We start from the raw sequence: 16,385 nt of genomic DNA on the forward strand, positions 1-16,385 counted from the left end.
GCACTAATAGAGTATTATACCAGACAACGTAGAAGAGTGTAGCACAGTCCAGGTACACAGAGGTTGCCAGCTCAATGTGATAGAGCAATCCTATGAATGTTTAGTCGGAAGTAAGCCATATGCTCACTGAGGTTTACGCCATCATAAATGCGTTTATGATTGCAGCCTGAGTCAACCATTTTACTGGATTTAGTAAACCAATTACATCACACAGCTGGGTCTAAAACAACCTTGTCAGAAACCTGCTGTGAAGCTAATGCAAAGCACAGACTAATTCAATCTACTTTGGCAATTAGGCCAACTCTTTGGCTGAATGTAGATCTCACACCAGGCCACTGCTTCTGTTACACATAATTAAGAACCCCAACCATGGGTTGAGTGTCCAAACATACAACAAGAAAATTATGGTTCCAATCTGTCATGTCCACTTTATCCTCCATCATCTGAGCAGGACTCAGGTTTCTAAATTCATTCCCACCTGAACAGTGCTGCAGCCTCCAAAAGCAGGCAGTAACTCTTATTTTGTCACATCAAGCAATGATTAACATACAACAGTGTAGTATCTGAACTTGAGCTCAAGAGCTTCTGCATCGGCACTAACTTCAGCTTCGAAATGAATATCCAGCTGGCAATGTCTATAAAGAAGCAAATTCAAAGCAGCACATGCAGGAACTTTCACTTGAAATAGCGCTGTGCTTTGGAGACAACCAAGTCACTTCATTATTATATACACAGCTAATATAAACATTGTAATATCTTCAGGAGGGACGCGGGTGGCGCTGTGGGTAAAACCTCAGCGCCTAGGACTTGCCGATCGTATGGTTGGCGGTTCGAATCCCCGCGGCGGGGTGCGCTCCCGTCGTTCGGTCCCAGTGCCTGCCAACCTAGCAGTTCGAAAGCACCCCCGGGTGCAAGTAGATAAATAGGGACCGCTTACCAGCGGGAAGGTAAACGGCATTCCGTGTGCTGCGCTGGCTCGCCAGATGCAGCTTGTCACGCTGGCCACGTGACCCGGAAGTGTCTGCGGACAGCGCTGGCTCCCGGCCTATAGAGTGAGATGAGCGCACAACCCTAGAGTCTGGCAAGACTGGCCCGTACGGGCAGGGGTATCTTTACCTTTACCTTTAATATCTTCACGGGTAGTTAAGAATTTAGATAACAAAAGTACCATATTTTTCTGTCTATAGGAAGCCCCCGTGTATAAGACACTCCCTATTTGGGGGGACTCAGATTTAAGAAAATGGGGAGAAATGGCCCAGAGTATAAGATGCCCCCAATTTTTGACATTATTTTTTAGGGAAAAACCCTATTATACACGAAAAAAAGGGTATTTAAAAATCTTTAACCACATCAGCCACAACAGCAGCTATGAAAGCCACAGAGAGTTGAAGCTCATTTTCACTTCTGTTTTCCCAGTTCCTGTGAACAGAACATGAGGATCAGAAGAAGCAGGTCAATCCCACCCCCACTGAACCTTTAAAAATATTTCAGCAACAGCACAATCAAGGACAGAATGGGGCAGGGAGCAATACAGGTAAGAAGCAGAAATCTGACCTGCGACATAGCTAGAAAAATGCAGAGCTATAAAGCTAGAGAAATGCAGAGCTGTAACATAGCAGGCAAGCCTTCAATACTGTAACTTGCAAAAATGTAAATTACCAGGCAAAAGGAATGGCCTGCACCTCCCACAGGTCCTACAAAAAACGCATATATCCCTCTCTCATCTTGACTTTCCCCCTTTAAATTCTATACAAATCCAGATACTAACTCATGCAACTTAAAAGATTTATGCAAAATGGTATATAACTTGCTCCTAGTTTTGTGGCACAGAGTATACCCAGCCTTGACTACAATGAACACTAGACCAACTTAAAAGCCCTTGAAAATGGTCACAAGGATTTGGGGAGCTGCTAGCCCCTGCCAGAACTGCTTGCCTTGCTGAACAGACCGCTTGGCAGAGAATAGAAAAGCAATTTGCCAAGCCAGACACCCCCATTAAGGTGTTAATTTGATTTGTAACATGCCCTATCACCCAGGCTTGGAGTTAATTTCTTTTTTAAGCTTCCACAAAACTACATTTATTGAAACATGACTCTCATGCTACCCTATTCCCAGTTTATAGAACATGCTCAGAGTTTGGTTTCCCTGCATTATCAGGTTGATGCAGAGCTGGTAAACCAAAGAAGTATTCTGCATTAACAGCAAGGTAACAATGCACCTCTTACACCTACAGATAAAAATACCTTCACACTGTTCAGAAAGAACAAAATGAACTCTTTAAATACAGAAGTGGGAATATTACTTCCTGGAAAATCAAAGGTTACTTCAATTTCCACAATATGTTTTCAGCATGGCCGCCTGGTAAAGCAGAACATCTGGAGAGATGTGACACGGAAACATACTGGGAAATTATAGCCAACCATGACTCCCTAGCACATTGCCACCCTTGTTTATAAATGCATATGGTTCTCTTAACATTGCAATAATCACCAAGCAATGCACAGCAGTTCTTGACAGAAGCAGAAATAAAGCAACTCCACTGCAGCAGTACATTTTACACACTTGACTTTGTGCAACGGAAAATAAATTTATTGTTGGCTTGGAGGCAGGAGAAGGGGCTTCAAATCCGTTTTTGCTGCTGAGCAAAATGTCAAATCCTTTGTAAACTAAAAAGATCTGCACAGATGACAGAATGTGGGGGATTTTCAAAATTATACATTGTATGTGAACATTTTCAGCAAAAAGAAAATTAAGTGATTATGTTAGTGCCACACATACCCAAATGCCAGCTTTCAATAAACGTGTATAACAACAACAACAATTTTATTTATACCTTGCTCTCCCCGGCCAAAACCAGGCTCAGAGCAGCAAACATCAAATATATAACATATTAACATAAAATCAGGCAATCAATTAAAATACATCCTAAAATCAAATCAGAATCAAAGTGAAATCCTATCAGATGGCAACCCACAGATTAGGGTTGGGAACCTTAAATCCTCACTGGCCTGTTTGTACTGATTTTATATGAACCTGTGAGAAAAGCTGGGGGGGGGGCACTTTCATACAAGTTCTTATAAGGAGCGAGGGGGAGTCAGACTGGACCCCAACCAAAGGCCTGGTGGAACAGCTCCGTCTTGCAGGCCCTGCGGAAAGATGTCAGATCCTGCAGGGCCCTGGTCTCTTGTGGCAGAGCATTCCACCAGGTCAGGGCCACAGCCGAAAAGGCCTTGGCTCTGGTCCAGGCCAGTCTAATTTCCTTGAGGCTCGGGACCTCCAAGATGTTATTATTGGCAGACCGTAAGGTCCTCCGTGGGGCATACCAGGAGAGGCGGTCCCGCAGGTATAATAAAATATTTTGGTTGTTTACTGAGTGGGGAGCAATTAATGCCCCAACCACAAGATAGCTCTAATAGTTACCCCAGCAGCTATATAGACTCAGTTCAGAAGCAGCAGAAACATGTCTTCTGCTCACATGCTCCCCCTTCCCTTATTTCATGTACTATGGAAGGAGACTGAAATCTCCTGCCTTTGAATTTACCACAATTCCCCAGGATGTCCAAATGCAGGAAACGGTAGATTGTGTACACTGTAAACTTTTCACCACAGTGTGAGACCAAGCCAGGATCTGAAACTAAGGGCTGATTCTGACTTGTTTCACTAAGCATAGTTTAAGTCACTGTTACCCAGGGTTTTGACATCTCAGAAAATTGTGATTAGTTCAGAGGCAGCACACAAAAGACAAGGAGGTGCAAGTGTGTGGGTCCAAGGCTCACATAGGCTTGTCTAAGTTGAAGGAAATTGTGGTTTCTTACAACTGGGCTGCAATGTTACCAATATTACTTGCTCAATGACAGTCACAGAAAAACTTGAGCTGTGGATACACCTAATTTTAAAGCTGTACATGAACTATAGACAGACACCACTACCTTTAAGATGAACTAAGGGTGCTCTCCTAATTAATCAACACCTGTATGTCATGACTGAACATGTGGGACCCTCAGTAGCTATGTAACAAATGTGGAAGTTCCTTTCTAATTCAAGTGTGAATATTTTCCAGCAACACTACAAGACAGGGGTAGGGAATCCAGCAGCCCTCCAGATGCTGGGACCACAACTCCTAGCAGCACCATCCAGCATGGCCATTGGTTAGGTTTGATGAGAGGTGTTGTCCAGCAGGACTTAAGAGGGCCGGAGGCTCCCGACCCCTGATATAAGACTTACCCTGCTTGGTCTGGCTTTTAACAGCCACAACCAAGTCATTTTAACGAGGTTTTAATATTTCATATTGTAAATAGAATACTTTAATGCCTTCATGCTTTTGGTTTTAAAGCTTATTGTTGGAATGGGGAAATATAATTCAAATTGGCAGAAGTCTTCAAAAAGAAAACATGAGAGACAATTCTGAGCCATTAAGTCTATGCTGTAGCATGAGGTATATGTACACAGGAGAAAAATACTACACTTAAAGGATGCAGTCCAATAGAAGTGGCAGAGAAGATATGCATAAGAACTGCAGCAGCAGAGAAACAAAAGATTATACTAACAGTAAGCAGGAAAGGACTCTGCAACGTACAATGTGTGCCAGGCCCAAAATTAAAGTCACAGTATGGAAAGAACACTGCATGCCTCTCAAACTCAGCAGGTTACAGCAGTTATGTATGACTAAAATCTGGGAAGAAGCCATCCAAATCATCAAGGCCTGTAACACAGAGATTAGGGATAACTTTTATTTTAGCATGACATAAATGTGATGTTTGAGAGACCATGAACACATGATCAGCACACATGATGCTGTTCCTTAGACAACAGGGCAACTCTGAGTGCATAAGTGAGTTCAGCTGAGAAAGTAATACTTGGGAAAGAAATAATGATGATTACTGCTTCTGGACATATATTCCCTTTCTTACAAAACACAGCATCCTACCAGCTGAAGTTTACATTACTTTGTGTCCAGCCACACCACATTCCCATTTTGTAAGGCAGTAGCTGCCAAAGTAGTGTTCTCCAGGTATTGTTGACCATTCTGGCCGGGACTTGATGGGAGCTGGGGCCCAACAACACTGGGAGAGCACCATGTTAGCTACCTCCACTGTAAAAGAAGCCTGTGCACATCTATTCCATTGATTCTTCATCTATGTAATCGTATCAGAGAAGGGATATACTTCAGTGATAGAGCACAAGCTTTGCATGTGAAGTTGTTGGTTAGAGCATGTTCTGATAATTCCAAGGTTACAGGTTCGATTCCCGTATGGGACAGCTGCATATTCCTGCATTGCAGGGATGATCCTCAGGGTCCCTTCCAACGCTACAGTTCTATGATTCTATGAGTTCCAGGTTAGATTCCCGACACCTCAGGTAGGACAGGTAAAGACTCCTATGTGAACCCCAGGAGATCCACACCAACTGATGAACAATATAGAGCTAGGCGGGCAAAGGTCTGACTATATACAGTACAACTTTTTTCACTCTTAGCACTTCCATGATGGGATTCAAACCTGCCTAGAAGTCTTACATTTGATCTGAAGGCTCTGCCTCTTAATTCAGATGTTTGCTGTCAGATGTTAATTCAGAATTCTGCACAAGCTTAGTTGCAGTACTGCTACTTCACCTATTCCTTCCTTCCTTGTATTTCCACAGTTCTTCACAGCAATTCTACCACCTGTGCTCTCCATAACCACACCCTCCTGGGAACACTCTCAGGATCATTGCCCCTTAATAAAACATGCGGGAGTCCCATGCCCAACACATTTTTTTAAAAAGTATTTCCTACAGTGCAGACACCCTCCCCACCACCATTTGGTTTTAACACAGCTCTTCTTATTTCTATTCCACATTACAGAATATATATGCACACACAGAAGGCTCAAAGGTGATTTTCTGTGTCATGTGAAAGTGCCCTTTGACCACCTGGTAGCAGAATGGACTTTCCCTAGCATTTGGAATTGAGAATATAGTTCACTTCAGTGACTGCAGGCACTATTTCTAGCAGACCGGATAAAAAGGAGAACAAGGCTTCTCTGCCTGTAATAGTGGCATACCAGAGGGAAGTTCAAGAGGTACAACTTCACATACAACAAGCTAAACCAGCTGAGGAAACTGCCAAACAGAAGTAAGAGAAACTATACCTGCTGAAAATCCCTCAATTAAATATCTATTAAAGGGTCTGGGGCATTGTTCTCCCTCGCATCTGATCACCATAGCACCGAACCAGGAGAGAGGCAATTCTTACAGCTTAAATTACTCAAGTGTGACACAGTTAGCATTTGTAAACCAGCAGCTCAGTTCAATGCATGTATACTTGGAAGCAAGGCCCACTGTGTTAAATAAGGCTTACTCCCACTTCCCAATTATGTCTGCATAGAATTGTAGGTTTATCGTAGGCAGTGGTGGTTGGTGTCATTGGGACCAGTAGGAGTGAAGGCAGGGAGCCCGAATAGTAGGTGGGATTAAAACCCATGACAGGCAGAGCCAACTAATGCTACTTTTGTCCCCCACCTCTTTTCTGAGTTCTACAAGGGAACGCTGAAACTAAGGAGGAGGACGTTTTCAGGAAAGGCCCCTCTGTGTAAGTAAGAAGGCAGGCAGGTGGGGGCTGGCTGACAGTAAACTGGGGTTGGTTGGGCAGTGCCCAATTTTCCCTAAAAGACCAGTCTCCACAGAGTTAAGGGGAAATTTGTTAGAAGGAAATTATACTTTAAAACTGAAATAAATTTCTCAGGCAACAAACAAGTAGCAGCTCAGCTTTGTCAGTTTCAAGGTAACCGCACTTCCTGTTTCCTTGTGGACACAAGAGGCTCCAAGTGAAAACTACCGCCCTGCCACAGAGCTTCATGCTTCCCTTCTCTCTTGCCTACACACAAACCCCTGAAACACATCTGGGTGCTGCTAATCTCAAACTGATAGATACCTCTCCTGTCTAGCAGAGTGAATAGCTGCTGTTGACCTGTGCTCACATTTTTTACACCAATAAAATGTTTCGTGCCTGTGTTGCATTCTTTCTCCATAAACTTCATTCCAATAACCTCGATGTAAGCGTGGAATGACTTTTGCTGGAAGCAACAACAAAAAAAGATCCAATAGCTTGGGGAAAACTGTAGGGGAAATGCCATACATACTGGCAGAAATGTATATTTAATTTCAACTGTGTTTCAGACCAATTATAATGTCCAAGATATACAGATACAGACATGACAGAAGATTACTCTGTCAAAAGGGCAAAACAGATCCAACTGCCTTACTTATCTGTAAAGCAGTTCTTCCCCTTGGAGAGACTGGCATTTGAAACACCTCTGGAAATCACTCCTTTACAATGTGTAATTTCACTGAAGAAGATATATCCATGAGATGTGGCAATGGCCAGTGGCGGCTCCGGAGGATGGCTTTAAAATGGCTTTTGAAAGATTAGATAAATTCATGAAGGATAGGTCTATCAGCAGGTACAGAGGTTATATGGCACTAAATGACAGTTGCAGGGAACAAACAGTGAGGGAGGGATTGTGTCTTTATGCCCACCTTGTGGGCTTTATTTGAAGGATTAAAAGGACCCTTGGTCTGAGCCATTATAGCTCATCTTCAACTACGCTATTAGACACATTATGTATACAGTCAGAACAAGCATAAGGAAATTTTGCCCAACAAAAAGAAATCTTTATATATATGAAAAAGGAAATTGATCCTGGTCATCTATGAATACTGGCGGTCACATATATGGGAATTTCTTACATACATGATGGGCAAAAAGCCTTATTGCACCTGTAAAAGATTTATTGCAGCAGTTTTCATGAACTTTCACTCCAGAGGCATGGTTGTCTGTTATTTATATACCAAACACAAGGGTACAAGAGAAAATGTAAATGAGGCCATACAACCATTAAATGCAAGAGGCATATTAGGTCTGTGAAACTTCTACACAAGATCTAAGTTTGCATATGAAATAAGAATTGTGGTCATTCTTAACAGTAACAGCTGACAACATAGCCTTCCTTTTACCTCATTTTTTCTTTATGCCTGTGTGCAATTGCAATTGTGAGAGATACGGAAGTGTGTACAGAGACAGAGACATAGCATTTCCAACATTCTTCTCTCCCCCTCTGTTTCCCTATTGCGAAGCAGGGACTTATGCACATCATCTATGTATAAACGATGATACTGAGGTATAATAATAATGTTATACGGTACAATATCATGAGGTATAAACATTAATAAATAATGACATACACAGTGCCATTATAAGTGTTAGACTAGGCCTGAGAAGACACAAGTTCACATTTCCATTCAGACACAACAATCACTGCCAGTGCTACCAAGGCAAGATTGGGGGCAGAAGTGAGCAGAAGGGGCCCCCAATGCTAGAGGGGTAGGTTATCTTATCCTGAAGTGACTGAAGTAAAGAGGGACACACACCCCTTCCCAATAGGGCCATCAGCTCCAGAGTTTAAAACTGCCTGTGTCAGGTAACCTTGGACCAGCCTAGCCTATCTCAGAAGGTTCTTGTTAAGATAAAATTGAAGAGGAAAGAGAAGACCACCATGCTGGCTGCCCTGAGCTCCTTAATGACAGGAGAAAGAGGATAAATTTATAAAACACACACACACAGCTACAAGGCCTCCAGGCCACCAAAAAGGAAAGAAAAAGCTGCTACTAACAATTAGCATTTAAAGTGCCACCAGGCACCCCACCCCATCACGTCCACAATCACCTGGGTTTCATCTTATGATGTATCAGTTTTAAGACAGAGAGAACTGAAGACAGATTCAGTTGGACTTAAAGGCTGGCTTAGCCCCATTGTTTTCAGTGGGACAGCAGCTTAACAGCTAAATCCTCACTGATGTCAGTGGGTCTACCCTAAAACTGAGTGAGGTGGGGGGGCAGCCCAGAGGCTGCCTCCCTGTCTCCCCACCCCCTTTCCTTTCCTATGTTCCTTCTTGCCTTTAGCAGCTCAAGCCCCACGGACAGCAACTGGCCTACTTTAAATATGGGGGGGGGGCGTCTGGGCCCAACCGTAAAGGTTGCCCCCGCTGAACTGAAGGCTTTAAGTAACGTCAGTGGGTCTACCCCAAACATGGGCCCAACCCAGAGGGGTCGCCTGTCTCCTCTCCTGGCCTGCCACTGAGTTCCATAGGTCTGCACCGTGAACAGGATCCGACCCCCTCGCCCGCTTCCCGGGTCTCTCTCTCACCTGCTTGCGGAAGAGGAGCCGCCTCGCCGCCTCCCAGCAACGCCGACAGGAAGCAGCAGAAGAAGAGGCCGAGCCAGGGGGGCAGAGGCCGGCCCAGCCGCCCGCTGGCCCCCCGGAACCGCCGCCGGTGCCTGCCCCGCATCGCGCCCTCAGCGCCGCCCGCCTCCAGGCCTGCCGGCGCCCTCCGCGTCTCCCCTCAGCCCTCGCGGCAAGGCCGTCCCCGGCATCGGTTCCCGCCGAAACAGCGATAAAAAAGCGGAAGCAGCAGCAGGAGGGGGGGAAATGTTCCCGCTCGCCTCACGCAGCCCAGCCGTCCGCACCGGCGACAGCAGCGGCGACAGCGCCTCTCGCCGCCGCCATCTTCCGGGCTACCTGAGAGGGCGGGGCGGGCCGCCGGAGGAGATTGGCACGCCTCTGCGCCAACCGGCGCCAGGTCCGCTCCCGAGGAGGAGGCGGCGATGACGGGGTCGGCTCGAGCCGGCTCGATGGGCTCGGCCAATCGGATTCGCAGGAGTCAAAGGGCGGGCTTGGTCCGGAATTGGCAGGCGGAGCGACCAATGAAGCCTCTTCTTTACATTTATCTAAAAAAAAAAAATTATCGGCGAAGGTGTGCTGCACCGTGTGTTATATGCTGAGGACGTTAGTTCCGTGATTGGCAGCCAGTTCCGCCAATCGTGGCGACTGCAGGGATGGGGTGGGGCTTGAGAGAGGAGATGGAGCTGCCACAGCGGTGTGTGATTTGCTAAAAAAATAAAATAAAAGGGTGCTGCGGTTCGGGCACCTTTAAGAAGCCGCATTCTTTGACCGGCAAATTTTTCTTTCTTTTTAAAAATATTTACACCCCCCTTTCGACGCCCCACACCTGCTTATCTTTGCGAGGGAGTCAGATTGCTCTTCCCAAATAAAGGGTTCAAATCTGGAGATAGTCTTGGCCCCAAGACTGTGTTCTCCCTTCAGAAATCTCCAGCCCTATATTAAAACCATAGTAAAACCTCATAGTAAAACCATCATTAAAGTAAACAACCTATAGTAAAACCTCATAGTAAAACCACCATTAAAGTAAAAAACCAATAGTAAACCCATCATTGTTAAATATCGTTTGGATTGGTCTGCACTTCTTAGATCTGTTCCACCAAAGGTTTTCTGAATATTGAATTTACTGAAGGAGTGATTGATAATGACGTAGTAAATCCTCTAACTCGTTCCACCCAATTCTGCACCTCAGTCTTGTGATAATAACAACATGCTGGTACAAGCAGAGCAGGTTACTCAACATGACCTCCTCGTTAGGAATGGCCACTGCTGAGTATCTTTGTGGTTAATATTACCTTGACATAGCAAGTGGTTTGTGGTGTACAACAGACTCGACTTTGCAGGTGGTGTCATGCAGTAGTTCAGAGTGTGAGCTGTGAGTCAGCGAGTCCCTAGTTCAAACCACGCCTGACATAGGTGGAATTGTTTTGTACAGTACTTCCTTATGGCTTATAAAGTTATCTGTGGCTGCTAGCCATGATGGTGATGTTCTGCCTCTATGGCTGGAGGCAGTAATGCTTTTGAATACCAGTTGCTGGAAACCACAGGAGTGGAGAGGGCTTGGGTCGTGCCTGAGGGTTTCCCGCAGGCATGTGGTTGGGCACTTTGAGAACAGGATGCTGGACTAGATGAGCCAATGGCCTGATCCAGCAGGCTCTTCTAATGTGCACTTATCTCAGGTCCTGCCATTACCAACAGGCCCAGTTCCCACCTCTTCCAGATTTCCCGTGGTTCTTCTTCTTCATGCTCACAACCTGTTCTCTCATTAGTTAGGTGGAAAACACCACTACATCAGCTTTCCCCCAACCTTTGGACTAGATCAGTGATGGCCAAACTTGGCCCTCCAGCTGTTTTGGGACTACAACTCACATCATCCCTAGCTAACAGGACCAGTGGTCAGGGATGATGGAAATGGTGGTCCCAAAACAGCTGGAGGGCCATGTTTGGCCATCACTGGACTAGATGCTTTGGATCACGACTCCCATTAACTCTAGCAAATTGACCAATGGCCAGGGATGATGGGAATCATAGTGCAACAATGAATGGAGGCCATTAGGTCAGGAAAGGATGCATTACTTACACCTTTAACCCATGCAAAACATCGCACTACCAAAGTACAAATTGGAAATGGCTGATCACTAGGATCTTATTTGACAGTTTCTATACTGTTTCATTAGCATTGTCTCCAAGCAGCGTACAAGTAGCTCAAGACAAGAAACCCCCATCCCCAGAAAACAGTTAAAACTATAAAAATCAGAATTGTGTTAATGCCTACTGAAGATGTGGGGAGGAGAAACCTTTTTAGGTTGCTGCAAAAATAGTTGCCGAGTCAGATAAATTTTCTAAGTAAGCATAACTGTATATAACTCAGTTTGCTCTAGACCAGCCTTCCTCAACTTGGTTTTGCAACTCCCATTGTCCCCGTTGGATCAGCCCAAAAGCCTACCTACTCCAGCTTCCTGTTTTCCACAGTGGCCAATCAGATGCCTACGAGAAGTCCACAAGCAGGGTATTAAAGGATGAGAGCACTCTCCTGTTGTTGTTTCCCAGCAACTCGTATTCGGAGCCAATCTTTGAGGAAGCTTATTGCCTCCCAGTAGCCACTGATGAACTTACGCTCCATGAATTTGTAGTTATAGTGATTTGGAGAGCTGATGTGGTGTAGTGGTTGGAGTGTTGGACTAGGACCTGGGATAGGTAAAGGTAAAGGGACCCCTGACCATTAGGTCCAGTCGTGACCGACTCTGGGGTTGCAGCGCTCATCTCGCTTTACTGGCCGAGGGAGCCGGCGTACAGCTTCCAGGTCATGTGGCCAGCATGACTAAGCCGCTTCTGGCGAACCAGAGCAGCACATGGAAATGCCGTTTACCTTCCCGCTGGAGCGGTACCTATTTATCTACTTGCACTTTGACGTGCTTTCGAACTGCTAGGTTGGCACGAGCAGGGACCGAGCAACGGGAGCTCACCCCATTGCGGGGATTCGAACCGCTGACCTTCTGATCGGCAAGTCCTAGGCACTGTGGTTTAACCCACAGCGCCACCCGCATCCCTGTAGGGCCTGGGATACCAGGGTTCAAATCCATGCTCATCCATTAAATGTGTTGGGTGACCTTGGGCCAGTCACAGTCTCTCTCATGATATATTGTAGGCTTGCTGTTAGGATGAACATGAGGAGGAAGAGAACCATGTATGCCACTTTAAGCTCCTTTGAGGAAAGGTGGAATATAAGTGCAATGCATGAATAAAATAAATAAACAAATAATGCTAAAGTAGGACCATTTTAGTGGTTCAGGAACTGCACAAATTAGGCCTCATATGAATAAACCGTTACACAGAGCCATTGCTGGTTTTAATGTCTATTTTCCAGCGAACGAATTCTGCATCCCATAACCCACACCCACACCTATTTTTAGTGCAATAACCCCAGTAGAAAATGGTGTGGGGGCTGATGATGCATAAACTCCAGATTACGCAAGAGTGCAGGTGATTCAGAATTCTTTTGAAACCAATATGCTACAATAAGTGGATTCGCTGCCTTTAAAAAGTCAAAAATTGTTTGGCCTTTAAAGCAACATTCTCCTCATAAAAAAGGGCACTGTTAAGAAGCACAATATGGTTAACAGAATTAGATGCTTAATTTCAGTGTAATCATGTAACAAAAATAGCTAATTACATCAACGTTAGATAACAGCCTGGCAAACATAGGTTTTCTAGAGACCCTCAGAGGTGGCAACATTGTAGGAACTTTTCATCCAAGAAAATGTATGCATTCTTACGTGAAAAGGAGAGCCCTTTAGTCAAATCCTGCAGCAGAACAAGCATTATGGAATCAGTGAGATTTATTAAGTTTGACACTGTTGGCATGCTGATTTAAACTTTTGAAGCAATCATTCCCTAATATATGCCCTGTATAGCAGTTACCTACTCACCATCTGTGCTTCCAGCTTCACTGCTTGAGATGTAATTGCAGTATAAAATGGGAGGATAGTAACGCTGACAACAGTATTTAGAAACATGTCAGCTATCTTTGTATTGAAAGCATGTTTATCAGGCTCCAAATGTGTTAGCTTGGATATGTGATCTAGACAGAGGCCTCTGATTGTTGTTGCTTAGTCGTTTAGTCGTGTCCGACTCTTCGTGACCCCATGGACCAGAGCACGCCAGGCACTCCTGTCTTCCACTGCCTCCCACAGCTTGGTCAAAATACCTCTGATATGGTGCTGTATATAGCCAATTGAGCATGGAAGCATCTTCTAAAGGTTAACTAACCTGTAAATAAGGGCATCTTCAAAGCATCTGGGGATCTCAGGGATCAAGAGAACTGATAGACTGCACTGGATAGAAGTTTGGATAGGAACTGGGGAGATGAGATTGCCGGTTATGCATTGCCAGAAAGGAAGTAATGCATCACCAAAAGAAAGATGACAAAAGAAGACATCAGTATGCATAAAAAGTACATTTAGTAAGATCAGTGCTTACTGTACTTACTGTAACAACTTCGTGGTGAGTATCGGCACCTATTTTTCTAGAAAAAAAGCACTGGCTAAGCTAGATAGATCGATAGATAGATAGATGCACATTAAGAAATTGTGGGTTGTATTCAACTAAGTTATACTCCAGGCATAGGCAAACTCGGCCCTCCAGATGTTTTGGGACTACAATTCTCATCATCCCTGACCACTGATCCCATTAGCTAGGGATGGTGGGAGTTGTAGTCCCAAAAACATCTGGAGGGCCAAGTTTGCCTATGCCTGTTATACTCAGAGTAGACCCCACTGGAATTAGATTATGTCCATTATTTTCAATGAGAGTACAGTGGAACCTCGGTCCCCGAACGTCTCGGTTGTTGTACGTTTTGGTTCTCAAACACTGAAAATCCAGAATGCTTCCATTTTTCGGAACCCAACATTTTTCGGAACCCAAACGTGCGATGCAACTTCTGCTGAGTGCAAGAAGCTCTTGCAACCAATGGGAGGCCACGCCTCGGTTTCCAAACATTTCGTAAGCTGAACGGGCTTCCGGAATGGATTTCGTTCGAGAACCGAGGTACCACTGTACACTGAATGCAACCAAGTTACTATAATAGAAATATAATGCATCTCACCATTGTGGGGAAGGCTGTGGCCAGGTGATTGGTAAGCAAAGCCAGGGCCCTTGGTTCTCCCTTCTTACAGTTCTTTTAACTTTAAACCACACTTGCTTCAGACGGCCCTTCAAATACAGGCTTGTCTTCTGTAAAGTAGGATACATAGCCACCCCGTTGGAAGATCTGGTTTCAGATTCAAACTCACAACAGGTTAGCCTTTAATTCATTTTTATTTTTTGTCTCGGGTCCCCATCCGATTAAATAGGAATGATGGGCTGTAGCAATGCTAGTCCTACTCAGAGTAAGTCCACTGAAATTGATAGGCACAGCTAACTTAGACACATTCATTTCAGCAGGTCTATGGGGAGTAGAAATGAGTTGGCGACAACCCTTTGTTTGGGTACTTTGGAAGGTGTATGAGGAACATCAGGGATTGCAACTGACAAGAGCTGAACCCAAGAAAAGGTTATAAACCCTTTGGTAGCAGTATGCATGGTAACTACTGTGACTGTGTTTTTTAAATATTCAAACAGTGTTTGATGTGGTGAGCCAAGGAAATGTCATGCTGATAAAAAGGATAATCAGACCTGTCTCTTTCAGTGTGGAATTTCATAATTCCACTTTACAATAATCACAAATCCCTTCTGTACAAGAGCAGTGGAGCAGTAGTCCCCCATAAACCAAACCATTCTGTTATAAGACTTTTAAGGACTCAAATAAATGAGAATAAATATTCATAAATGCACACATATCTAAACATATGAACCATGTGTCCAAAATAGTACAGGAGAGCAATCCTGAAGCCATTTTGACTCTCCCAATGACCTCAAATATTCCTCTGCAGTAAGGGAGGCAAATGGTGAAATCCTTGCCATTGTCTTTTTGCTTGCAAATCCTGTCTTAATAAGGGTGTATTTGTGTATGAATAGAATAGAATAGAATAGAATAGAATAGAATAGAATAGAATAGAAACTTTATTCGCCTCAGCCAATGGCCATAGCAGCAAGAGAACATTACAATATGCACAGAAGAAAGTGAAAATTAAATATAAAAGCACAGTTTAGGATCCTGAGTCAACAGTCAGATAATGGACCTTATTCTGATTAGGGTGAGCCTGTGACCTGGATTCAGGGACTAAAGTATCAACCATCACAAAAGAATGGTCAGACTGCCCAGGTAGTGCAATCAGTGACCATTATCAGGTATCCTGGCAGACGGAATTTCTGCTGTAGACTGCCTCCTTCTGTGATGTATGTAGGATGTGTTTTTTTTGAAGGGGGTGTCTTGGGTTACAGGGTGGGCAATTTCAGAAGTCTATATAAGGGCTTGCGCACCATTGTTCAGGGTTCTCCTCCTTCCTGCATGTGGTGAGTGGGGACGCTGTTGCAACAGTTCCTTTAATAAAGATCAGACTTACTAGCAGTTTTGCTTCTCAATATACTTTTCAATATACAGTCATACCTCGGGTTACAGACGCTTCAGGTTGCACATTTTCGGGATACGGATGCGCCGAAACCTGGAAGTACTGGAACGGGTTACTTCCGGGTTTCGGTGCTCGTGCATGTGCAGAAGCACTAAATCGCACTTTGTGCATGCGCAGAAGCGCCAAATCACGACACACGCGTGCGCAGACACGCGGGTTGCAAACGTGCCTCCCGCACGGATCACGTTTGCAACCCGAGCATCCACTGCTGTTGTTTGTGTTTTTTGAGTACAGCTCCAGTGCAAACTGACATATCTGTTACATTATATAAATGTTGCTAGCTGCTTTGAGGACTCTAGTTGAAAAGCAAGATATACATAAACCATATATACAAATACATCACTGAACAATCTTTGAACTCCAGGTAGCCTTGAGGTGCAAGAACAGTAGGCTAACAGGATAGGCCAGAATGCAAAAAAATAAAAATTAAAAAAGCTTTAAGCCACCCTCCTATACACACCCACAAACTTACTAGGGAACAAATCTCATTGAACAGGATTGCACTGTTAATGTGAATTGAAACTTTTCAAGCAGGTATATTTACAGAAATGCAAGAAGAGCTGATTTTTTTGGTGTGTGTACAAGAAAAATGGGTTATCTTA

At 44.4% G+C, this 16,385-nt stretch overlaps 1 protein-coding gene across 2 annotated transcripts in view; it reads right to left on the reverse strand.

Annotated features, from left to right (window-relative positions):
- The window catches only part of LMTK2 (lemur tyrosine kinase 2), a 45,180-nt gene extending 35,609 nt beyond the window's left edge, over positions 1–9,571 (reverse strand). For both annotated transcript variants that reach the window (XM_083584860.1, XM_083584861.1), the window contains exon 1: positions 9,182–9,571. In XM_083584860.1, the coding sequence (XP_083440986.1) occupies positions 9,182–9,323 (142 nt within the window). In that variant the 5' untranslated portion in view covers positions 9,324–9,571. The remainder of the gene's footprint in view (positions 1–9,181) is intronic.
- Between the last annotated feature and the right edge of the window lie 6,814 nt (positions 9,572–16,385).

This window comes from Podarcis filfolensis (genome assembly GCF_964270895.1).
Source record: "Podarcis filfolensis genome assembly, chromosome: 14".
Classification (NCBI taxonomy): domain Eukaryota; kingdom Metazoa; phylum Chordata; class Lepidosauria; order Squamata; family Lacertidae; genus Podarcis; species Podarcis filfolensis.